Below are 25,426 nucleotides of genomic sequence, written 5' to 3' on the forward strand. Positions count from 1 at the left end.
TCTTGCTTCTTTTGTCACTGGTGAGTGGCATTTTAACATTTCCAAAACCATTAAGCCCCACTGATAATGGACCTTCAGTTCCTGTGTTATGGATTGGAATTTAATAAAGGAGCAGTAAACTGAAACTTTGTGGAAATATTTTAACTACAATGGACAAAGAAGAAACATGTGATATTTTGGATACTGCACACAAAAATAGACACGAGTGAAAGAAACAAGATCAGTGGGTGAAAGAAAAACCCTCCAGCCTTTTGCCATTCTAAATGGAGAAGTGAAGATGCCTCGCAGTCTCGATAGAAGAGTTAAGTTGGAAAGTCTGCACTGGTCAGTAAAAAAAAAAAAATGTTCTCAATTTGATTTTTCTCACAAAGCACGGTGTTAGAAAGAAGGCACAGTATGTCAGCCTTTCAAAACGTTGTTACAGTACAGCACTGTTACTGTGACATTGAGTTTATTCCCTCAGGGGTTGCGAGAGCAAGTCATTTGTTATTTGTTTGGCACCATTTTTACGATTCCCTTCATGACGTAACACACTCATTTTTTAATCCTGCTTTGGGACCGGGCCAGGTATTGGGTCATCCACACTACACTACTTGGAGGTGAGCACTCCTTGCAAGGGTCGTTTGCATGTTAAAAGTAAAATGGCAGTCTCCAGGCAATGGAATTAAGATGACCTTTTTAAGATTGAAAAATCTGTCTATTTTTCTACATAATCAATCGAACTCATCCACCATCCATAACATGATTTCTGACCTCACATGAACAACCCACAGGTAAGTGAGTACATTGAGAGAACTTGACCTGCCTTTGAATTGAATGTACATAAAACACCAACGGTGCTTTCAAAACATCCATTTTCTTTCATGCTTATGTCCTCCCTGACTTCGGCGAGATACGAGACGCATGGTACACCCTGGACTGGTCGTCTGCCAATTGCATGGCAGTTTCAAAACATTGTTTAAAAAAAATGTTGTGTCTTGATATATCTTTTCCCAATCCCAACTGCTTACTTGCACCTAGAAGACTGACACATGCCAGCAACAGTTCAACAATTTCGGACCCCTTGATACAGAGGAAACGAGAAAAAATGTTTCCCTCTGTTAAAATTCCACTTGTTGGGTTTCCCCCAGAGTGCAGCGGCACCACCATTCCAAACAAAGCAGTTAAAACAGATGCAAGTATTTCTGTGGGAGGCCTCTGCTGGCAGCCACATAACGCGATATGTACCCGTAAGATGAAGTCACAAACATCGCAACTGTAGTTGACTCCCACTCGCCAGGCAGCACAGACAGGGCATTATGTGGAGTACCAGCTGGTACCACGGGCTCCTCATCCTCGTTGTGTCTTCAACTGTTGCTGCCCCACAAATCAGGACATGGATCAAAAATGGAAACGCCAACCTGTGATTGTCATTTTGAGCTACATCATCACCCTCTGCTTTTGTACATTTGGTTCTGCTCAAAGGCGTAAGTAGTGCTCTTATCTCTACTGAGGACTTCATCTGTTGCTAGTGACGGCAGAAGGATGTTGATCAGGCTGCTGAGACAGAGAGTCAGTGTTTTCAGCCTTTGCAGTGCTGCCAATCCTCTTTCGCTTGCAGGCATCAGAAAATTAATTAGCCAAACTACAAAAACAAACCAGTAAGAATCAACACATCCTTTGAACATCTTTTGCCTGGTGTCCAAGTCATAACTTTTGATCTTGTCCTGTAGGTTGGCAAACACTAGATATGGAAGTTTTCAAATCATTTTACAATTTGAAAAGTTTACTTTATGCTTAGAACTTCCATGTATCACTTAGAATTCTAACAAAAATCATACAACTCATTGTTATTTGAACGACAGTCTACAATATAATACAATTCATCTAAATTTAGCACTTTCACAGCAGCTTCAGCTTTGACAAAACGCTTTACGAAACACGAACACCAGACCACTATGTTAGAAAGCATTACACTTGACACCAAAGCAGTGAGCATTTTTAGCCAGCAGCATTGTGTTGAGCTCTTAACTTGTTGAGTTATTTTTTTTAATCCGTTAGCGTCATTATTATTATTATTATTAATTTTTTTCCCACAATCAATATTGTATTTTCGGCGGCACAGTGGCCAACTGGTTAGCACGATGGCCTCGCAGTGAGAGACAACATCAGGCGTGGGTTCAATCCCGGCTCCGGCCATCCTGTGTGGAGTTTGCATGTTCTCCCCGTACCTGCGTGGGTTTCCTCTGTGTACTCTGGTTTCCTCCCACATTCCAAAAATATGCATGGCAGGTCGATTGAACACTATAAATTGCCCCTAGGTATGAGTGTGAGTGCGGATGGTTGTTCGTCTCTGTGTGCCCTGCAATTGGCTGGCAACCAGTTCAGGGTGTCCCCCGCCTACTGCCTGAAGATAGCTGGGATAGGTTCCGCACCCCGCGACCCTAGTGAGGAGAAGCAGTACAGAAGATGGATGGATATTGTATTTTAAATTAGATCCAGAATTATTTAGAAAATAATGTACTTGTAATATTTGGATAAACACAAACATATGGCATTGACCGTTCTTGAACATTTTCAGAGGTTCAATTTTATATACAAAAAGTGACATAATAATAAAAATAACCAAACTTGTTTTTTATACTTTCTAGTCCTCCATGACGAAATCAGATTTTTCTCTCTGAAGATGGCTTTTCAGGCCTTGACTATGATCATTTTCCCTCTCTGACTTGCGGGTGTTGCTGACTTGTCTTTTTGATGAAAAGGTTGAAGTCAGGGTTTAATTGCTATGCAAGCAGAATGTCCAGTTGGTGGCCTGCGACCAAAGTCCAATAAATGACACATTACTTTCTCTCTTATTTTTGACAATGTTAACAATAGTTGCAGCAATATTAACTACAGAACATGTTGCAGGATTTCACTTCTCAAACTTGTAACGCTAACCAAATTAAAAATTGTGTCACCAGACCTTGATAGGTGCAAAATCTGATTTGTCACACCTCTCTCAGTTTGCACAGTGCCTGCTGGGCCAGTGCCTGTTCCTGAGAACAGCACTGCTGACCTCCAGGTGGTAAAAATAAGCTCTGGTAGTGACGTAACACTGACACTTGTGACGAACCCTGAAGAAATGTTTTACCTGAAAGGTAAAGCCCTGATGGTGAAGAAAGAACTGGACTATGAGGTAATTAACTTCCAAAACACTCTATTGAGGGTTATATTTTGCAGTACCATATAGGTATTTTATGTGCAGTGTGTTTGTTAAATATTATGTCACATATGAAATAACATACAAGACATAATCAAACATAAAACTGTGTATTTCATGCATTTTTAATGATTTACTGATAATAGACCCAAATAACAGTATTTATAAGACTACTTCCATTATATTCGAATGGATAAATGTTTGGCAGGCTTTACCCAACAGAGCAGCTCTGGTGGTGTGGGTACAATGCAGCAGACCAGGCTCCAAATCTGTGAGTACAATATCACCTCATACACATCACAGTCGCACTTCATGAATTAATCATCATTTTGCTTCATGTAAGGTCAATGAGTCTGTTGAAGTATTGGTGGAAAATATAAACGATAACCCTCCAAACTTTGCTCAGAATAACTACATTCTGGAAGTCAATGAGGTGAGCAGTGGAGACATTGGACATTCTTAATTTATCATTCCGTTCATGTTGGATGTGATTGTGAATTATGGACTTTTGGGCTTTCCAGCTGACTCCTGTCAATTCCAGTGTTGGACTGATAGAAGCTACTGATGCTGATTCAGAACCACTATATTATCGCTTAGAGTCTGCCATGGTAAGACTATTAATAATACTGGTACTACTTTTTGAAGTAAGTAGAATTTTTCTGATCATGAGAAAATGGTGACACTCATGTTGGACAAATATCTGTAAAGACATGACTGATAAAACAATAGCTCAAACAGATCATATACAATAATGCAATCCAAACATTTAATCTACTAGGCAACTGCTTGTGACAATAATTTTAGAACTATCCAGATGTATTACAGGCAGCATGGTAGAGTACTGCTGGTGTAGTAAATGGTTCAATTCCAGATCGTTTCTAATCCCAGATTTAAAAATGAGTGGGCAGTGGGCATCCTGCACAAAAACTGTGCCAAATCATACAAGTGACTTGCTGTTGCAACTACTTATTGTCGCATGATAGCATAGTGGGTCTTCTGTTTGACCCTTTATTCTGAATGGAGTATCTACTTTTATGATCTGCCTGAAAACTGTCCTGTGAACAGGACCAGTTTGAGGCATTCATGCATGAGGGCAAAGCCTGTGGTTGGTGGATCTGCAAGAGGGAGTGTTGCACCGCTGTGGGAATGGTCATAGCTAACTTCTATATGACCAATCAAAGCAGCTTCTCTCATTACCTTTGATTATGGTTTGCTTTTTGCGTGTTCGAGTCGCGACACAGTGGAAGCACATTTGCAAAGTGAAGTAGGCACTTGGAGATTTGGAGATACATTTTCAAGAGAACACAAAATGGACTACGGCTATAAGTCCACGGTGACTATGACAAGCAGCTATTTTACTGCTTTGCAAGCCAGCTACACCTTACAGTGTTCACCATAGCGGAGGAGCTGGTTGTACCTGCCGCTGTGGAGCTTGAGAGAACGCTGCAAAGAAGCAAGTGTGGATGTGATTTGATGGGACTAGGCCTTTGTTTGAGGGGGCATTGCGTCCTTGTGCCCCTTCATATAGTCAACCTTGGGTGTGAATGGGAGAGTAACTGGTGATTGGCCCCTATGTTTGACTGGCAACTGGCCCTGGTCGTACTCTGACTCTTGCCAAAAGTGTCAAACTCATTTTTGTGGCTGGGCACATCATAGTTAGAGTTTCCCTCAGAGGGCCGTTATGACTGTGAACTCATATAAATGTATGATCACCTCATGTTATCGCATACGCACAACAAATTGAAGGAAGACAGTTTTAAAATCAGAAGCCAGTCAATAATTTTTTGTTCAACAATTCTTCCATTTATTTCAAAAGGGGAGGATTGGTAACAAATAAATGGCAACATCTCATATCTCAATATTGTTAAAAGTGGACAAAATGTGCTAGAAACATCAAGTTGACACGCATGATTTGCCCTATGCGGGCCAAATAAAATGAGGACACGGGCCAAATCTGGCCCCCGGGCCTTGAGTTTGACACATGTGCTCTAATATATATATGAATGGATGTATTACCTATTTCAAAAGAAAATATTCATCAGATTTGTAATCATTTGCAAATGAATTGGCAAATATATGAAGGGTTCAGTGTTTTCATTTGACTTGTGTTAGTGGCTATTGTTGAAGTCTTTCACTGTGCCTAAATGTTCTTTTCTCTTCTCTGTTAAATTAGGATAAATACTTCCGGCTGGAGAACATCAACAGTCCAAAATTACTTGTTAAAAGTGTTATAGACTACGATGTCATTCAGAAAATCTCACTGGTTTTACACGTACAGGTACAGTGCAGTATCACAGCAATACTCCTAAGAATTCTAGATCAAGTCTTTACTGTGACCTTTGATGTTGAAAACCTTCCAGGACACATTCAATGGTTCAGCCTCCAATGAGCCCTTCTTCACATCCGTGGCCACCATCACAGTGCATATCAAAGACGTAGATAACCGGCCGCCCTGGTTTCAGCCTTGTTTAAGGACTAATTTAGGGCTTGCCAAGCTCTGTGTGAGCACTGGTTATAGAGGCAAGGTCAATTTAACGGAGAAGGAGGTGAGTCCACAGCATGATGATGGCATGGTCCTTTTAAAGCTGGGGAACAGAAGAAGCGTCCAAATATAAAATGTACAAAGGTGCATGCACACATGCACTTTGTTTCACCATGTTTTCACAGTCATGTGTTGAAAATGATTTTGTACCTAGTTTAAATTGATGCCGACACAAATGCAAGATTTTTATCCCAGGGCAATTAAAACAACGGTGTGCTGTTGAATGAGAGTATGATTTGAATCAACAGGAAGGCCCACTGACGCTGGAACCTGGGCCAGTTTTTGCAAAAGATGGAGACAAGAATAGGAGCGAACAGATCAGCTACCGGATTTTAAGAGGTGCGCATTTACCAAACATTTGTGATTTATTGATGTTTTCTTACGCACCACTGCCTTCGACTGTTTGGACATGATTCTTGAGAGTGTCTCGAAGTTTTATAGACAGGGGGCACATTTCGCAAGCAGCTAATGAGGAATGATATAATACTGTATACAGGTTTAAAGTTCACAGATTAGATTTTTAGTGTGATTTCAGTTTGTTTTTAAGACAGTACACAAAACACAGGAAATATGGTGTACACTGTCAAAAATGATGAGTGATATTTACTTGAAAAATCCTAGAGAGGGATTTTTCACTCAGAAATTCTAAGTAAATTTGATAAGAGTTTTTGAGTACATTTTACAAGTTTGTTAAATTTAAAAAGTCACTCAAAGGTTGAACCCGCTTTAAATTATGTACACATATTACATACACAAAGTAGCTCAAGACTCTATCGCAGGGGTCTTCAATCCTGTTCCTCGAGGGCCGGTGTCGTGGCTGTTTACCATCCCACCCTGCTGCAACACACCTGATTCAAATGATCAGGATCGTTATCTAGCTTCTGCCGACCATGCTGGTTATCTGATCATTTGAATCAGGTGTGTTGCAGCAAGGAGAGATGGAAAACAGGCAGGACACTGGCCCTCAAGGAACCGGATTGAGGACCCCTCCGGTAGACGATCAAATCCTTAACTGCAAGGTTGGGAGGTAGCCACTCTACACATGAGCCATGCCACTGCTACGGTTCGTTAGTATATTATTAGTGTCAGGTGCAAACCTCGGAATCCTACCTCCAAAGCAACATCATTTTTGGCTTCCTTTTGGAGATACCAGCAATCTATTCAACCCAAGTTGTAGAGCCATTGCTCAGGTGGAGAGCAGCCGTCTCAGAATCTGGAGGTTGTCGGTTCATTCCTCAATCACATTAAGTAACCTTGTGTATGAAATGAGTTATGTGAAAAAGTGAAAGCTAACTTTGCTTGAATGGCTTTTTTAAAATTATTCTATAAACTAATGAAATTTATGCAAAAGATAAAGATAGAGATAAATATATCCTTAAATAGTCCCACAATGGGGAAATTTGCAGTGTTACAGCAGCAAAGATATAGATCACACAGAGGTGGCGGCGTAATGTAGCCGTTAATGTATAACATTAGCAGCAGACATTCAGAAAAAGCATGCAAATATACACAGTATATACGTATATACACAAATGTATATACACATTTACGTCTCACAACATATACACGCGTAAGGAAACACTCCTAATGTCTATCCATGGTACAGAGGAGAAATCAATAGAAACAATGATAAAAAAAAACAAAAAACACTGAATGATAGAAAATATTGCAATGATAAAAGTCCTGTAATGGTAAACAAAAAACATCATTGGTCAATATTTAAGTACACCATTGGATAAAGTACAGTAGTAGTGCGTATTACATCCTAGGACTGCAAAATTGCACTATAGCCCTCCCGTTTGTAGGCCTGACCTAATGTTCTTGTTTAAAAGTCTGACAGCAGCCGTCAGGAAGGAGAAACAAAATCGCTCCCTCACACAGCAAAGGTGTAACAGTCTATCACTGAAGGAGCTGTGGAGTGTTCTAAGAGTGTCATTGAGTCGGTGGGCTGGGTTGTTTAGCATTGATGACAGCTTTGCCGTCATCCTCCTGCCCCCCACTGAGTCCACAGAGTCCAGGGAGCAGCCCAGGACAGAGCTGGTCCTCCTCACTAGTTTGTCCAGTCACTTTTTGTCCCGCCCCCGAGATGCCTCCTGCCCAGGAGACCACTCCATAGAAAATGACCGGTGAAACCACGGAGTCATAGAAGTTCCTGAGGAGTGAGCCCCGAACGCCAAAGGACCTCAGCCTCCTAAGTAGGAAGAGTCTGCTCTGACCCTACCTATAGAGAGTGTCTGTGTTGTCGCTCCAGTCCAGTTTATTGTTCAGATGAACACCCAGGTACTTGTAAGTTAAGACCTTCTCAACGTCCGTTTCCTGGATATTCACCGGTGCAAGTGGAGAGTGCCGACGCTTGCAAAAATCCACCACCAGCTCTTTGGATTTCCCAGCGTGGATTTGGAGGCGGTTCTGCTGACACCAGTCCACAAAACCCTGCGCAACCCCTCAGTACTCCCGATCGTCTCCGTCAGTAATGAGGCAGACAATCGCAGAGTCATCAGAGAACCTCTGCAGGTGACAGGTTGTGGAATTGTATTTGTAGTCCGAGGTGTAGAGGGTGAACAGGAAGGGAGCCAGAGCAGGTCCCTGCGGCGCTCTCGTGCTGCAGAGGAGCACGTCAGACACACAGTTCTGTGTTCTTGCATACTGTGGCCGGTTTGTGAGGTAGTCGTGGATCCATGTGATGCAGTGGTGGTTCACTCCCGCCTGCTCCAGCTTGTTTGTTGTTGAAAGCACTGGAGAAATCAAAGAACATGATCCTCACAGTGCTCCCCGCCTTCTCTAGGTGGGAGAGTGAAGTGTGGAGCAGGTAGATGATGGCATCATCCACACTGATGCCAGGCTTGTATGCAAACTGGAGTGGGTCCATCGAAGAGCTCACCAGGGGGCGCAGATGGACGAGGACCAGTCTCTCCAGGGTCTTCATCAGATGAGACGTCAGCGCCACTGGTCTGAAGTTGTTGAGCTCCTTCGGATGGGGTGTCTTTGGAACCGGAACCAGGCAGGATGTTTTCCACAGCTGGGGGACTCTGCCCAGCTTCAGGCTCAGGTTGAACATAAGCTGGACGATTCCACACAGCTGGTCTTCGCAGGAGTTGAGGAGCTGGGAGCTAATCCCATCTGGACCCGCTGCCTTCCTCACCTTCATCTTCCTCAGCTGGTTCTTCACCTGAGATGTTGTGAGGAACGAGGCTGAGCAGGAGGAAGTGGTGGTTGTCTGATCTGGCTGGGAACTGAAGCCTGTGGGGGGAAGAGGGAAGATAAGGGAGGAGAGAGAGGGGGAGAGAGAGTCTCGTTCGCAGCGGCAGGAGGGGTACGTGGGGGTTGCAGCAGGGGAGACTAAGCAGGGGCAGGCATCTGATCAATCCTATTGATAAATAGGTTCAACTCATTTGCCCACTGAAGGTCCCCCCCCCCTTCTGGGTCTTTGGTTGTCCACGGCCTGAGATGGTCTTCAGGCCCCTCCAGACGTCCCTGGCATTATTATTCTGAAGCTGTTCCTCCATCCGCATCCTGTTGGCCTTTTTCCCCTCTCTGATCCTCCTTCTCAGCTGACGTTGCACTCTCTTCAGCTCCTCCTTGTCGCCTAACACAAAAGCCCTCTTTTTCTCCTTCAGGAGAGCTTTAATGTCTGGTGTGATCCAGGGTTTGTTGTTGGAGAAACATCTTACTGTCCTGGTGGGAATGGTGTTCTCCATGTAGAAATTAATGTAGTCTGTAATTGTGTCTGTTAGACCATTAATGTCTTCCCTCCTGGGCTTCGCTGAACAAACAACACTTTTTGTTTTTGTTTGTGAATTGTTTAAATTTTTAACTTTTCCAAAACAAAATACCGCAAGTGGGAAAAACAGCCAAAAATAAGTTCAACACTACAAATTTTAAGATCTGTAACCAATAAAATGCCCAAATCTCAACTTTAGTGAAAAATTTCTCGGGCAAAATGGAAATGTGATTTTCACAGATGCATCTGAAATATACACAGCAAAGTGCAAAAATTAGTTAAGAATGGTAAATAAATAAAAAGAACGGCGAGTTGTGATTAATTACAGGAATATCCAAAGAATTAGTTCATCTGCATGAATAGCCTGTTTTCATGAGTAGTGTTCCTAATGAAGTCATAGCTTCTCAATGCTTGTTGATACAGATACTGTATATTGTGTTGCTGATGTTGAATGATATTCATGAGTGTGGATCAAATAATTTACGTTTTAAATTTTCTTGCCAATGCAGGGAATGAAGGAAATGTATTCCAGATAGACGAGGACACAGGGAATATCAGCATGACTAAAGCTGCCGATATCGTGGGCCCAATAACACTCACTGTTTTGGTAATCCAACATTGGATCGGGTAATATATTGTTTGCATCTTGTTATTCAAGTCTTTTTATTTTCAATTTCAACACACTCAGGCGTCACAAGTGACCAACCGGGATCAGTTTGCGGTGACGCAAGTGACCTTTGATGTTACGAAGAAGAGCAGAAACCCTCCTCACTTTGAGAAGGAGCGTTATGAAGGCTTTATCTACAGCAACTCTATACCTGAGAGCATGATCCTCAGGGACCGCACTAGCAACAGACCCTTTAGAGTTCGAGCGCGAGATGAGGACTTTGCCGGCGTAAGTTCTTCACTTCTAATGAAGGAGAGGATTTTGAGTGGAGAATTTTGGTTTTATTTAACTATTATTTTCGTGAAATGCGCTAGATAAATAAAGTTGTATTATATTGTATTGTAATCATGTTAGCCAATTAGAAGATTATTCAGAAAGATTTAAAATGGTACAAAACACTTCATTGTTGTCTAATTCTGCTGCTTCAATGACTCAACTCAAATGTATTTATAAAACACAAAGCACATAATTGGGTTGAGCAGCAGAGAAGGGTATGAGGGTTGTGCCAATGAAAATTTGACCCAATCTTTTCACCCCATGCTTATTTTTCTATTGCCATTTACTCTAGTTTTGCGCTTCTGGTACCACCAGTTGAGAAGGGGCCCTGCTACTGTATCTGCTTCAAGAATCGGCATGCCACATTATACTGATCAGGATAGGGCTCGTGCAAATGTGCAAAAGGACAACTTTCCCATAATGCCCAAGAACTGGTTGCCATCCTGCAGCAGTGTGCGAGGCAGGTTAAATTGGAAATCTGTCATGTTTTTTTTTTTTTTTTTTTAATTCAATCATCCAATCCACCCAAAAAGAGTCAACAGCAAAATACGCTGCTTGGCTCTGCCAGAGAACAGTTGGCAAATTTTTGATGAGCGCAAACCTCATATATTCACCTCTGCTGCTCCTCCCACAAATAGATGTTCCTTAGCAACTGTTTACAAGGGTAATAAACAGCAACAGTGGCATTTGGATCTGTTTCCAAAAATATCGATAATCAGACTTAAATGTTCTCCTGTATCTCAGGGTGCGAATCCAGACGTAAAATATGAGGTGCAGTACAGCAGTTACGTCAACGTGACCTCAGATGGGTTTGTGATTCTGAAGAGAGTTGTCAAGACAGAGTCATTTGCTTTACAGGTGAATATCATGTTTACAAGCAAAGCAACAATAGATGCCAAAATATTTTGACTCTTCTTGAATGTTAACGTGTTTTCCCCCACTTGGAATCAGCTTAGGGCAGTGGATACAACAACGGGAGAATTTGGTACAGCTGCCCTCTCTGTTCAGGTTATACCTGGTAGGAACATCAGAACATCGTATACCGCCTATAGTTCACAATCATAACAAAAAAATTGGCTCGGACTGCAACATATATTGCCAATGGAGGGACAAAAAAATAAAATTTGAAAATATCCAGACACCTTTGTTTATCGTGTAGCCTTGTGCTACTGTGTAAAATACGGCGTGCTTAAGCAAAAAAAAAAGATTTTGGCCTTCCAAAAAAAATTTTTTAAAAATGAAGGTCAAAATCCTTTGTGAATATGTAGGATGTGTATGCAAACTTCACTTAAAATTGCAACTGGCTTGTTCTCTACAGCCGATGCCATGCCATCCCCTTCAAATGTTGGCTACCGTGCGGGTGACATGGCACTCCTCGGGCTGGTCATGGCAGCTTTGCTGGTCCTCTGTCTCATTGTGATTGGCTTCTTGATTTCCCGATTATGGAAGGGCAACTCCAGAATGGACAAAATATGTGAGGTCAGTGTTTTGAGCTGTAAAATCTCTTGTCAAGTAATTTTACAGAGCACATAAGGAAACACGCACTTCTTAGACCACATTTATTATTTATTAAATTAAGTTCATGTTTCTGTTCATCCAACACATTTTCTTTTTTTAGTTCTTGTTGAAATTGAACATAGAAAATGGCACATTGCTCTTATCCTAGGTGCAAGACAGCTCTCTTTGGTGTTAATAAACTATAGTAATGCATCGTAAAATGAATCAAATCAACATTTGTTTAAAAAAACACAACCTGGAAACAATGTAATTCAGGCTCCATCATGGAAAATGTGGGTTGAATGTTTATACGTCACAACTCATGTAGAGAGGTGAAAGTCTACACTCCCCTGTTTAAATGCCAGGTTTTTGTGTTATTAAAAAAAACAATACCAGGAGAAATCTTTTCTCAATATTTATTTTCCAGTCACATCCCTGTTATATGATATTATATTTTTGATGAGACATCTGGTCGAAAAACACACGTTAGTTACTGAATCTCATTTTACAGGCATTAATTTACAGTATGTTTATGAAAGAAGGACGACCACAATTTATGATAAAATGTTTTCAAAATAAGCCTTTTATTTATTGTAAAATGCCAAAAGTCTTTTCATGGAGACGGAGAAGGCTCTGATAGCAAGGAATGACTCAATGACTGTCAACCATTAAAGTCCCATTCAAGTTAGTGTTTGGAGGGATACGATAAGAATCATGAAAGTATCGACCAACGGATTGTATGACTCTTACTCCTAAATGTATTAATTCTGCTATTGCTGGCCTGATGTTTCGTTTTTTCATACATATTCTGTGCGGCAAAATGTTCAGACACACTGACATCCATCATGTGTGCCAAAACAGAGGAGTCTTCAAGCGGTGAGTTTAGCCAGCAGGGGAAAAAAAACGTACATTTTCCTTGCACCTCACGTTGCCTTTTCGATGAATATTTATCACGACACTCGAAACATCATTCTGTGATGAAATATGGTAACATGATGAAACTCTACAAAACCATCATCATCCTATTGAAAGTCAGTTTCATGCCTTATTTCATTATTTTCTATTCTTGGTTCTAGTGCTTGGATTGCTTGAAGTCGGAGCAGCCAAATAGGGGCCACAGAGACTCCCTGCAGTACAACAATGACGGCTTCCAGAATGAGGCAGATGGAAGCCGCGGCCACTGGAAGAACGCCCTTCCCAGACGTAGCACCTTCCCCGGGGGCCGAGTCATGCCTTTGGGGAGACGCAACCGCCACTGTTCGTCCTGCGGTGTCTTCACTAACCATGCCCCCAAAGGGAGTCCCTCAGTAAGACCCTCCAGGAGGGGTAGAGGAGATGGCGATGATTACAGCTCAAGGTCCATGCTGGCCAAGCAAAGGAGGAAGGAGGGGCAGAAGACTGTGTGGTTCAAGGAGATCGAGGACTCTTCAGACATTGAGGTGGAGATTATCCCGGACACTGTGGGTCGGGTGGAGGAAGAGACGCAGGAGGAGCTGGAAGGGGAGTTGGTGATGGATGGAATAGTCAAAGACCCTGCTGCCCCAAGCACAGAATCAGATGATGGACAGGAAAGCTCCACTACGGATCCAGGAGCTGAACAGGACAATAGTTGCACCACCTCAGAGAAGGAGAAGGAAGGGCTGGACCAGCGGGACGGCTGACAGGACGTCCAGCTCAAGTCAGCGTCACCTTTGGATACTTATAGCCAAGGTCTGGACAGTCCAGTACATGGACACTCAACATTTGGAAAAACCTTAAAGATTCGAGGGTCCAAAAGTATGAATTTACTACCGCGAGTTTCTTAGAATTTGTGTTCACAGTAATGATTATAGAGTTTCTTAGCAGGAGCTGATAAAATGCCACTATTTCTTACGACCACTACTCAAAACGACACTACTAACCATACCAGCTCAAAGGCCAGGCTCAATTTAAGTTGGAGAAGTTTTAACATTTGCCAAGTGAACAAATCTGAACTACAACAGTCACATATGGAAGAGCAAAAAGAAAAAGACAATCAGAACTGTTTTAATAATAGAATAAAAAAAAAAAGCCTTTCCTATTATACATGCAGTTTTAAAGAGTGGTCACGGTTGCTGTATGACAAATATTTGAAACTGTGCACATGATTGGAGTTTGATGTTAACAAATACGACTGATTTTATAATACACATTATGATAGTTTTGGTTTAATCTTACAATTAAGTGTCTCAATAAGGAGCGACATTTAGAGAGAATAAGAGTGCATTTTAATCCAAGTATGTAATATTTGGGATTTAGATATTGTTTCTATTTTTCTTCCCATGCCTCTTAAGACTGGGAAGCCTAATTAAATTTAAACGGGGGTGCCCATGTGTGCCCGCTGAGGCATGCAACAGGTGTATGACTGGCTGCCCTTTATGTTGATCAAGTGACAACTTTTACAATGGATGATAGGTGGCAGTCTATTTATTTTTTAACTCAGCCACTGCCAGGAGGGCTGGTAGTGATGGTTTTTATGCCATGAGAGCTATCGATACTCTTCAAGAGTTATCTGTAGCTCACGATCTACTCAATGGTCACCCCTGATATTGTAATAATACAGATATAATTGTACAAATGGACACCGGGCATGAGTTAACACGCCAAGGAAACACTGTGTAAAAATGTTACCAATTTTTAATAATAATCAGCTCACATTCTACTGAGTTATTGACGCACAGTCTAGTGTGTCAGTGGTTTTCACACAGACACACGACAGAGGGCATATTGCATGTGTATCTATATTGTTTGTTCCATTATTAATTCACTATGTAGTAATAAATGCCCAGTAAATTTAAGGTGATGGAAATGGCACAACAGACTTATTTAGAACCAAAATAATTGAAGGGCTTATTTAAAAAAAAAAAAAAAAGTCACCTTAGAATATGTTTGCTACTAATCCCAGTGCCACTACTTTTGTACATTTTAATTTATTCTATTTCTGAGCATGTAAATATAAACATGGCTGTGAACAAATTGTTGGTTACAAATAAAGGTCGCTGATGTCTTTTAGACAAACGATTGGATTGCCTTTGTTCAAACTTTTAGTTCTTGCATTTTGGCCAAATCCTTAAAATTATTCATAATCCAAATTACTTAATCTCAAAATGCAATGTTTTTATATGGTTAACTATTTCATGCAGGTTTGTAGCCCCACAAGACAATGACTACTTGCAAAATCTTTGATACGATGTTCATAGAAAGAATTGTACACTCATGACAATTATGACTGTTTATTTCGGTCAACTGTAAAAAGCTGCTTTAGTCAGTAGTATTGGGTCACCATCCTCTAAAAATCCATTCAATAAGATTACAGTTCAAAACAAGTCCCTGATGAAAATGAAAACCAGTTCAAACTCACTTCTCTTCCTTAAATCAGCGTGCGTACATCACCTCTAAAAACAGAAATCTTCAACTTGGTCGGTCGGGTGCATGTCAGCTCTACACAAAATCTATTGCGTAATAATGTTTGATTGCAAAGCAACAAATGTTGTGCAGCACACATTAATGCCTCTCAAAGTGTGAGTTTCTCACACTGTACCGCCATGTGTATACAATATTATTTTGTTCTCATTTGGCTTTAGCAAAGCCAACCCTGTTGTTCTCTCGATCAAACACCGTGTAATACTGGCCGATGAAGACGTCTCCCAGAATCCACAGGGGACCCGCTGGGGGAGGGATGTCCAGACCCATGAAGCCGCTCAGACAAATGGTCTTACCAGCTTGACTTTCCTGCAATTTAGAAAGTGACAAAGTCAGACTATGCTGCTGTTTTGCTCATTTAAGACAAACATGCCAGAATCTAAAAGTTGGCAGAGAGCTTGTAACAGGAACGAGAAAAACAAAACAAGAGTAATCTCTCTGAATAACAAAGCTGCCCCCTCATGACTTGGGCAAATGAAACAAAGGCTGCAACTGTTTGTGTCTTGGTGACATAATGCTCATTCAAGCGTTGTATTGTTCTTGAGTAATAGAGCCAAACTCGGTTGCCCTCTGCTGGACAAGAATAGCACATGCACATGTTCATGTTCATTCTCACCTTGAGGACATACTGTTCTCCAGTCAGTTTGAAGGACTTGCCGCCCACATTGAAAGTGATGACAGGAAGTGATGGGATCTTATCACAGTTGACCATATACTACAACAGAAATGGGAAAGCTTTATATTTGTCAGACACACACCTGCTTATTTGTGTTAGAATAGAGACCAATATTAATTATTATACATTATCATTTCATAGTCATACTCGGAAATTACTAGGGACGTTCGATACCACTTTCAGACCAATATCAGTCTGAGTACTTAAAGACCTAGTGTGGAGTAAGTTCGGAAAATGCCAAATTAAATGTTTTTGTGTCACAAGTAAGGTGATTACACCTAATACAAATAATAAAGCATGAAAGCATGTTTTTTATTTCATATATTTGACAAGCTAATTGTTTCCATGGAGTGAGAGCGACAAACCCGGAGGTGTGACGTCATTCAAGGCAACCATGGCAGAGCTCAACATAGAAAGGGTATTAGGCCAGTCAGAAATTAACTCAGAAAGCGAAATCTCAAACGTATCTGAAGGGGAGCCTGTTGGAATTATTCGTTGGACCATACATGTACGAGTCAAATGCTCAGGAGTCCGAAAATATTGCACGGGCAGGACACCGACACTCATCAAGAATGGAAAAATGGTAAGTATATAGTCTGGGGTTCTTAGCTTTGCGTTATTTTTATATTTTAAATTTGATGCTCTGCCATGCTGTAAATGACGCACAGTGAGATTAGCTACTTGAACCATTTATTCTGCTAGTACTGAGACCACAAGTTATAGTGGGTTGGTTTCCTATGTTGTCATTCCTAAGGTAAATACGTGTGGCTGTTCAATTCTCTACATAACACCCATCCGTTCGTTGTCTTTGGCTCGCACACGTACTCCTCATTGAGCGCATGCACACTCCACACACATCACAGTGGTCAATCACACACAAGATGTTACAATACACGCAACACACCACTCATTTTTAAAAATGGATTGTAAATCCCGCCTACCTTTTTGCAAACTCTTAATAATAAGCAAATAGGTTGAGAAATCAGACATCTTCGAAGTGCTGGTATCAGTACTCGGCCATCATTAGAAATAAAATTTGACAATGGCATTCATTGCTTCATGTTCAGAATTTGGACTGGATGGATTTGTGGAAAAAAAAAAATTTGAGGACTAGTGAGGCCTGCGGTTCAATCTCACCTCTCCCTGGATGAGTGGAGTGGCTCCGATGGCTTTCTGCAGAGCTCTGACCTCCGCAGCCGGGCCGGTGATCAGAGACGTGCCAGTGTCCACGATGGCTTCGCAGCCGCCTTTGCATAAGCTCAGCTGGGTGCCCACTTGCAACCTGAAATGCACACATTAGGAAGTAAGATGCAACCATCTTCTATGCCACTTATAGACCTCAAATTCACATCAACTGAAAATTTAAGGTCTTCAATGAAGTTGACAAGGGAGCCAGCCAGAGTACCTAGAGCAAACCCACGCAAGCATGGGGAGAGCATGCCACAGTGCTACCCAGTAAATAACGTGGAAAAATTAAACACTTTACTCTGTTTGGCGAGATCTGAAAATGTCACACCAGAGTTTTTTTCCATTCAAACTAACTACATTGTAAAACTACATAATTGGCTGAAAGACTTTTTTGTGGTGTTACTAAAACAACTTTCCCCCTCTAAAAACTCACGAGTCCATGCGGATCTGCCAGTAAGCTTGGCGGGTGATGTTGACATAGCTCAATTCACCACTGTAGTATTTCGGGTCAGTTCCTCCCAGGAGCAGCTCGCCACCTGGCTCAGTGTCAGGATTCCTAAAACAGAGAAAGATGTACTGTATTGTAGATAAACCCAACTCATTACTTGCTTTTGTAGGTCTCGCAGTAAATATTAGGATTCAGGTCAATGAAAATACTACACATAATAAACTATCATACAAGTCCACTTTATAGACTTGATGGCCATGTGGCTCCGAAAAAAAGACTTGATGCATGGTCAAGAAAATTTACTACCATTATTAGTCCACCATAAGTGGGTGGCTGCAAAGATAATTACAGGACTTTGAAAGACTTCTCCGGTCTCTTAATATGTCTGACTGATACACAAAAGATGAATACCGTATTTTCCGGACCATAGCGCTCACTTTAAAGTCCCAAATCTTCCCCAAAACAAATGAGGCGCCTTGTCAAGCGACACGCCCATTATATGAACTGAGCATCACTCTCGACCATCAGCCCTTTTACTCATTGGGCTGTTTGGAGTGCATGTCAGCACACCCTGCTGGTCAAAGTCTGAGTCATCTATGTTTTGACTTGACCGTGACTCATACATTATGTGACTATGGTGTTTGGGTGATGGTGTAGGAGAAAGCTGGACAAAAGGGCAGCTGTCCACAATGTTGTAGTCTGTCTTATCATTTATGTTATTGCAAGCAAGAAACGTCCCAGGTTTAGACAACAGACTGCAAAAAGCCCAAAGCACAACAACAGCACATCTCTCTAAACAGCCATGTGATTGGCTGAGTCTGAGTGGCTCCCAAGAAGCCATTGCTATAATCTTTTTGTGTTATTTTTATTTCTTTTGGGTATATTGATGGCATGAGAGATACATGTTTTGTGTTAATCTTATTTCTTTGTTTCATTGTTTGCTTGTATGCTGAGTTTTTTTGGTTTTGATTTGAAACCGTGACTCTAAGGAGTGTGGTGACCAGTGAAGTCCCTCCCCTGACGTTGTCCAGTCGACGTATTGCCATGTCAGTGTTAATGGCAGTGATTCCTTTTAGTTTAAGGACATCTGTCATTGACTTGGGGTGATACTTCTGGCCCTGATCCCTTAAGAGATTGAATCCTGGCGAGCTGGCTATAGCGACCGCAGGCCGCGCTAGCACTAGCGCTAGCACTAGCGCGAGCTGAGCTAGCGCAAGCTCGTGCCTTGTAGTGCGGCGCGCCTAGTATATGCATTAAATATGGAAATAGCACCCTCAACTGGTGTTGCGCCCTTTGATGCAGCATGTCTTATGGCCGTAAAAATACGGTAGATATAATCACAGAACACTATTTTGTAGATCTCTCTGAATTAAGACAGCTGGAGGGGGCAGCCCCCCAAAGAGAGAAAGGCCATTGCTCACTCTGCATCCTATACCAAAAGGCCAAAGTCTTGGGGTTCATCACCATGACGACAAAGGGCATAGGTGGTTGCAATGAGGAAAGGCGCTTCTTTCTACTTGTGAAAGCAGGAGCATGCAGTGTGGGAAGAGAGAAGGGGGCACCCATAAAACCAGCGGTTGTATTTTTACTCATGGTGGCAGCACTTGATCGGCTAGCTCCCGAATTACACTTTTTACACAATTAGCAGCCATCCATGCATGTAGTGCATGCAGCAAGCATCGCCAAATATGCCGCATGTAGTAGACAGGAACAAGTACTTGACAGAAATTCCAAGGGCGAGAGCATGCAACAGCTCAATTGTCCATCTGTATAAATTCAGTTGATTGGACATGATTTGGAAATGCACACAACTGTGATCCACAAGTGACTGTGTGTAAGATGGGCCGAGGATAGGCAATCAGTTTGTGTATTCATAATCATGTTTTTTACACTTATTAATGCTTAAACACACACACATAGACACTTACTTCTTATTTTAACACACACACACACACACACACACACACACACACACACACACACACACACACACACACACACCCCATCCTGAAGATGTGTTTAGTTAAAGTAACCTTTACACCGTGAGTTGTGATTTTCTGCCTGCTGGAGTCCCTGGTGATTAGTTATTGATGTTTTACTATCTTCTGGTGATTAGTTTAGGCTAAACAGACCTTCATTGTGTTTTAATCTCTTGTCTCCTTGTGATTCTTGAGTCAAGCTAATAAAAGCAGAGCCGGTGAAAGGAGGAGAGGGAGGAGTCGCACGGAGCAGCTGCGAGCGGGGGAGCTGCTGCTCGCGGCCTCTCTGTCCCACTCTTTTCCCCCACCGGCGGTGAAAATGAACAACAGTGTCTGGTTCCTCCTGGCCTTTCAGCTAGCGTTTTATTTCGGCCGTTAGATTTAGTAAGTTATTTCAGTAAGCTCTCCCAAAAGGCGTCAGGGCATTTAAACCTGACACTGTGTGTCAGAGCAGAAACCAAGCATGAAATCACAGGACTTGGCTGTCGACCTCAGACATCGTCTTGAGGCACAAATATGGGGAAGTGTACAGAAAAAAAAAACCCTGCTTTGAAGGTTTCAATGAGCACAGTGGCCTGCATCATCCGTAAATGGAAGAAGTTCTGAACCAGCAGGACTCTTCCTGGAGTTGTGTTGTATCAGAAAAACATGGCTTTGCAGCAGGGTTGTGTTCCCTCCTGTTACAGTCAAAGACACCAGATATGTTACTCACCTGTTCAGGTAAAAGGAGAATATGTTCTTCTCAACCTTCTTCTGGCTCATGATGTTATCAAAGACCGGCGCCACGGCATCCACCGAAATACGTGGATAGGCCATGCCGAGGATTCCGTCAAACTTGGCAGCAATGAAAACCACCCCGGGTTGCTTTATTGCTTCCCCAAAGAGCTGTCTCTCCACAGCTATATCTCCAATCTGGAAAAAGGAGTGAGCATACAAACCCAAGATTATATTTTTGTCCATTGCATGTTCATTTACTTGATGCAGCTGCATGGATCATGCTTACGGTGCACGTGTCCTGACTGAGGTAGCCCGACAAACTACCGCTTCCATACTGGATTGCAAAGGTAGTGCCATTCTTCACGTACGTGCTGGACTTGCCAGAGTTGTATTTGTGGTGAAGTACTACAAAAAAGGAGGGAAAAGTTACTTGGGGCAATGAATGTAATGTTACGACCTAACTTAGAGGACTGCTATTTTTTAACACCAAGAAATGACTTACAGCATGCTATGTCAAGAAGGGAACAGTGGATGGAGGGAACCCACAAGTTGGAGGAACCAGTGTCAAAGACCACAGTGAAGGGCTGAGGCGGGGTGCCCAGGCCAATCTCGCCATAATACTGAGCCTGGTGAAAACATAAGAGTTATTATAATACAACATAATAATCTTGGGAACTGGTACATGATGAATTGGTCAAAATAGAAATCATTGTACAGCTATTCAGCGAGAAAGGTACTTTGAACGATTAGCAACAAATCCCACACTAAATGTAGGTCAGTCTGTTCTATTCTCATCAGTAATATGAGACTGCAGGTCTTGGCGTCTACAACTGTTATGAGGACTCAGGTCAAACAGTCCAAGTTATGTCTAATATGAAAGTGATTTCTCTAGAAACTCCTTAGTTGACGCAAATAGCTGTTTTGTGTGACAGACAGTTATTTCAAAATGCCATTGCGAAGTACTGATTAGATGTCAAATAAATGAGAAGTACGCATGTTCCTCTTTATACATGTCCTTTGTCGCTGTCTCCTTGGACTGTGATGTCCGTTAGATCATCAAGACTTAGTATTTGAGACAAAAGGATTTGAAGTTTTCAAAGACAATCAGCATGGGGTCAAACCCAAAACCTTAATACATGTGTCATTACATTAGGTTTTTGGCATTCAAATCTGTCAATTGTGACCGCGCATTCAAACAATTATATTTTGAATAACCCTAATGAGGGGACATGCGTGACTGGGGATTTAGAAGGTTACTGAGGTAAAAGTATTTGTAAAGCAGAATAAAAACAACACTGAGTCAGCTGACTGAAATTGTGACATATAAAGCAATTTATCACGTGCACAAGTTCCCCTTTCTGTCAGAAACATTTTTGCCGATTGTAGGCTGCAGCTGTTGCAGATAGACCTAAATGGCAAGTATTTCAAGGAAAGGTGTTGCCACACTAAAGAACCTTTGTTGTGGCGCTCCCATAGCTTCAATTTTAGCAGTCAAACACTGCAGAAAGAAAAAGCATTTGTGAGAGGGGTGCCTACAAACCCTACATCAAGGTAGTTCTTCAGCGTCTCAGGAGTGGGTTCACTACTTGACGGAAAGCCAAAGTTGTACTTGAGAGAGTGCTTGCTGGCCACGAGGTCCTCTGCATTTCTTCCGGAGTCGGTCAACTCACGCCTGATTGAGCGGAACTTCTTTAAGGGAATTCTGCACCGGAAGACAAGAAAATTGTTCATTTTGTAGTCTGGCGGCAAAAGATGTGAATACTAAAATGTGAATAAAAATGTATACATTTTTGAAAGCAGGCTCTGTCGTAAATACGCAATTCAAGATTTACAGCAAAATTATAACCTACTGACCTACATCTCATCTACGCACAATATTCAACATGACAGTGCAATACATGCAGCCCTTGCAGTTTATTATGATCGTTATTGTTATTATTGTTATATAACCAATGTTCCGAAGGACTGTTAGGGGTTAATCTATCACATTCTGCCGATCAACTGACGGTGTTCGGAGCAGTTAACATTATCACAAGATGATCCGTGCATGTAGCGATGCCACGCCAACGTGAGCCCTGTAGCTGGAAGAACGGGGGGCCTCTTTAAACCATGGTTCTTTTCTCAACCATTCACAACCATTACTCAGGAAAAGCTTCAAAAGACATACAAAACAAAAAGTATATCGTGCCCAACATGTTTCCCTTCCCTTGCGCTTTCTAAAGTAACATTGCTTAGCATGGCTTGCGCTTTTTAAAGTAAAATTGCTAACATGGCTAAATCGAATTACTTTGAATTTACTCTACTTCTAATGTGCATGAATTTGATTTTTCTTACCTAACAATCGCGTCGCTCGCCAGAAGCAACGCCGACAAAAGAAACAGATAAAAACTCTTCATTGCAGTGATTGAGAAAATCGCGAAATTACAGGAACAACAATGACTGAGCGCTTTGACGATTAGATAAGAAACAACCCACTTTTATCAGGTGACCAAGTCATGTGAGGCTCATGTTGCGTTTGCGTTCCGCTACACAATGGGAACATCCGCAGTTCATAATCCAAATGGAAGGATGTAAGCAACGGGTGCCCGGTTTCTGAGCATTATATCTCATATTTACAGCGTACTCCATGACAAAGGATTATCTGACAGCGAAAACCTGGCCGGTGTCGTGCCAAAGTACTTACCCCCGAAAAAAGCTGTATTCCCCTGTCGTGGGAGCCCGCACGCGTTGACTGAAGGCGACGCGATGTTACTACGTTTGTTTTCATTGAAAGGCACGAAGAATGTATAATTTTGTGTTTTTGATTTGCTGTAATTTAAACTAGGTTTAGCATAAAAGTGGTAGTATCCGTCGGCACAAATGAAATCCCATAAGCGTGTCCATATTTTGCACGGAGCGATAAATTAATGAATTGAAGCCAGAGAGCAACAATCTTACGTTGCCAATTTTACTGAAAACGCATTTCTTCGCTGAAAGCACTCGTTTCGGTGTGTTACGTACACCAGGGTCCCTCTGTGGAGAAGGGAGAGCCTCTCAAAAGATAAACTTCACGATTCGTATCAACCATTTACAGTATATTGTTCATCAATATTGTGACCCGTGATTTACGGGTTATGTTCAAATGACATACATTACGAGTTGACATATACTGTAACTGTGACTGCTTCTTACTCTAATGTACTTATTTGCCACAAGGGGTGCTGTCGTGGACAGATGATGTCAACGTGTGACGTTAGGCGCGCCTTATTTCTCTCTGCACTTGGCTCTTGAGAAGAGCTGTTCAAGTGTGGTGCTGAAATAAACTACACGCCAGTTGGCTAAAGAGAGAATCCATCTGCATACCCGAATTATTCTTCTGCTGCGACTTGGCAGAAAGGTATAAGCCTACGTTGCCACATAACCATGTTTTTTTTTTTTAATCAATATCAATTTCATTACATTTATTGACGGGGACTGGATTTGATCAATTGAAACACTGCCAAACTGTCGGTACTAAAGTAATACTTAAAACCACAATAACAGTCTTAAAAGTGAAAGCATAAATAAATAATTAAATTATTCAGGCTTACACCAACAGCGTACAAAGTCCACCACGAATATCTTGTAAATTGACTGCAGCAAATATGCAAGCAGGTATTTGGTTTTGATTTTAATAGTGTATAGCTTTTTTGAGGACCAACATAATTGGTTTATAATCACAGAGAAAGAAAAAAAGAAGAAAAATAAGCTGTTTATAACCACGTTCAATGTCGTGGAACGAGAAACGGCTGCGGCAGTATGTCGGATGGAGTCGAGACATCTCCCGAGGGAACGTGGAAATGCGAAGGTCGCTGCCTCGATCAAGGCAACCAAGAGAGGCAGCAGTCCGGAGTCGGGAGGAAGTGACGTGACTCGCCGCTTCTTCTTCCGCTGCCGTAAAATGGTCTTTTTCTTTCTCCAATTTTTCGTGGTTTAGAGTGAAAGTGTTGTGATTGTTTGTGGGTAAAACATGGACGGTTTTTATGAAGAAATATTTCATTATTTATCAAAAGGGACTTACAGCAGCCATACGACTGAGTCTAAGCGTTCGGAGAGCCGAAAGTGTAGAATACGCAAGGCATCAAAAACCTACACGATACGAGGTAAGTGACCACTTGACTTTTTAATTGTAATTTTTCAACAAACGAATGTCCTTTCTTTATTGAACTACATATATTCTCAATGTAAGCAGTGATTTCACGCACACGCCACTTCAAGTAATTATTGCATTTTCCTGCTAATTTAGATAAACAGTTGTATTACAGACATCAGGGCAAGCTATCTATCGTTAGATTTATGCCACAATTACGTAAGCATAATGTCAAATACCACGTACGTTGTTCTTTTATTTCTTCTTTTCCTAATCTTTGTTGTTCAACTATGCAGTTTTTGTATTCAATGCGTGCCTTAATTGTCTGTATATGGATATTTTAAAATTTATTTAAGAAAAAAAACTATAATGGCGCCATCTAATGACGAAGACACAAATGCACGACTCCGAGTGGTGATATTTGATGATCAAAATAAATAAATAAAACAAACAAAAACGTTTATAGAAGCATATAGAACTAAAGGGACAATATTGTTGAACCAAACAATGTTATTTGAAAAAAAATGTTTTGAATTATAACTAAAACAATAAGAACAGCGTAATAGAATGCAGAAGACCCTTCTATCGACTACTCGTGTTTGATTCTTCCCAAACGTTGTACTGTTGTAAAATGCGATTGGACAGGAAACAGCCAATCAGAATCAGCCCTAGTGTCCGACTCTTGATTGGTTAATAATTGTGGCACAGTTATCACGCTTGCACAGCGTAAATCTGCGCTTTGTACTGTAGAGGAGAGAGAAGCCTATAAGCGTAAAACTTAGTTTGTGTGTACACGTGGTGGGTCTTGTACACGCGAAACACATTTTGGTACGTGTAAAACAAAACATGTTTTCGTACGCGGTATTTCACATTACGCTTCAGTAATTGGGGCTTGTACACGTTTTTTTCACATTACGTACATGGAAACTCATTTTTGTACGTAGTATTTGACATTACGCTTAATTAATTGTGGCATAAATTC

The 25,426-nt window shown here is 41.5% G+C and overlaps 2 protein-coding genes across 2 annotated transcripts; one reads left to right on the forward strand and one right to left on the reverse strand.

Annotated features, from left to right (window-relative positions):
- Nucleotides 1–1,306: 1,306 nt before the first annotated feature.
- On the forward strand, nt 1,307–14,086 carry cdhr5a (cadherin-related family member 5a). Its single transcript, XM_088295537.1, has 14 exons — nt 1,307–1,466; nt 2,988–3,160; nt 3,393–3,455; nt 3,528–3,617; nt 3,706–3,792; nt 5,358–5,462; nt 5,545–5,730; nt 5,975–6,065; nt 9,957–10,054; nt 10,136–10,342; nt 11,135–11,248; nt 11,342–11,408; nt 11,709–11,869; nt 12,964–14,086. The coding sequence occupies exons 1-14, from the start codon at nt 1,376–1,378 to the stop codon at nt 13,546–13,548; spliced, it is 2,118 nt and encodes a 705-aa protein (XP_088151663.1). The 5' UTR covers nt 1,307–1,375; the 3' UTR covers nt 13,549–14,086.
- A 1,036-nt stretch (nt 14,087–15,122) lies between these two features.
- ctsd (cathepsin D) lies at nt 15,123–22,838 on the reverse strand. The gene is made up of 9 exons (XM_088295538.1): nt 22,671–22,838; nt 21,882–22,038; nt 20,839–20,962; nt 20,623–20,741; nt 20,332–20,531; nt 17,626–17,748; nt 17,142–17,286; nt 15,945–16,043; nt 15,123–15,637 (listed from the first exon to the last, which is right to left on the reverse strand). The coding sequence occupies exons 1-9, from the start codon at nt 22,730–22,732 to the stop codon at nt 15,476–15,478; spliced, it is 1,191 nt and encodes a 396-aa protein (XP_088151664.1). The 5' UTR covers nt 22,733–22,838; the 3' UTR covers nt 15,123–15,475.
- Nucleotides 22,839–25,426: the final 2,588 nt, after the last annotated feature.

Source organism: Idiotropiscis lumnitzeri, chromosome 5 (genome assembly GCF_059441095.1).
Source record: "Idiotropiscis lumnitzeri isolate Australia: NSW breed Sydney's pygmy pipehorse chromosome 5, RoL_Ilum_1.0, whole genome shotgun sequence".
Taxonomy (NCBI): domain Eukaryota; kingdom Metazoa; phylum Chordata; class Actinopteri; order Syngnathiformes; family Syngnathidae; genus Idiotropiscis; species Idiotropiscis lumnitzeri.

What these genes read in the sequence shown, in the direction of transcription:
- ctsd (XM_088295538.1), bottom strand. Translation starts at nt 22,732, where the DNA reads ATGAAGAGTTTTTATCTGTTTCTTTTGTCGGCGTTGCTTCTGGCGAGC. An exon ending in TGGCAGATCCGCATGGACTC is followed by an intron (nt 17,287 to 17,625) that starts GTGAGTTTTTAG and finishes TGTGCATTTCAG; the next exon opens with GTTGCAAGTGGGCACCCAGC. An exon ending in CTCCACTCATCCAGGGAGAG is followed by an intron (nt 16,044 to 17,141) that starts GTGAGATTGAAC and finishes TTTCTGTTGTAG; the next exon opens with TATATGGTCAACTGTGATAA.
- cdhr5a (XM_088295537.1), top strand. Translation starts at nt 1,376, where the DNA reads ATGGATCAAAAATGGAAACGCCAACCTGTGATTGTCATTTTGAGCTAC. An exon ending in ATCGCTTAGAGTCTGCCATG is followed by an intron (nt 3,793 to 5,357) that starts GTAAGACTATTA and finishes CTGTTAAATTAG; the next exon opens with GATAAATACTTCCGGCTGGA. An exon ending in CTCTGTTCAGGTTATACCTG is followed by an intron (nt 11,409 to 11,708) that starts GTAGGAACATCA and finishes TGTTCTCTACAG; the next exon opens with CCGATGCCATGCCATCCCCT.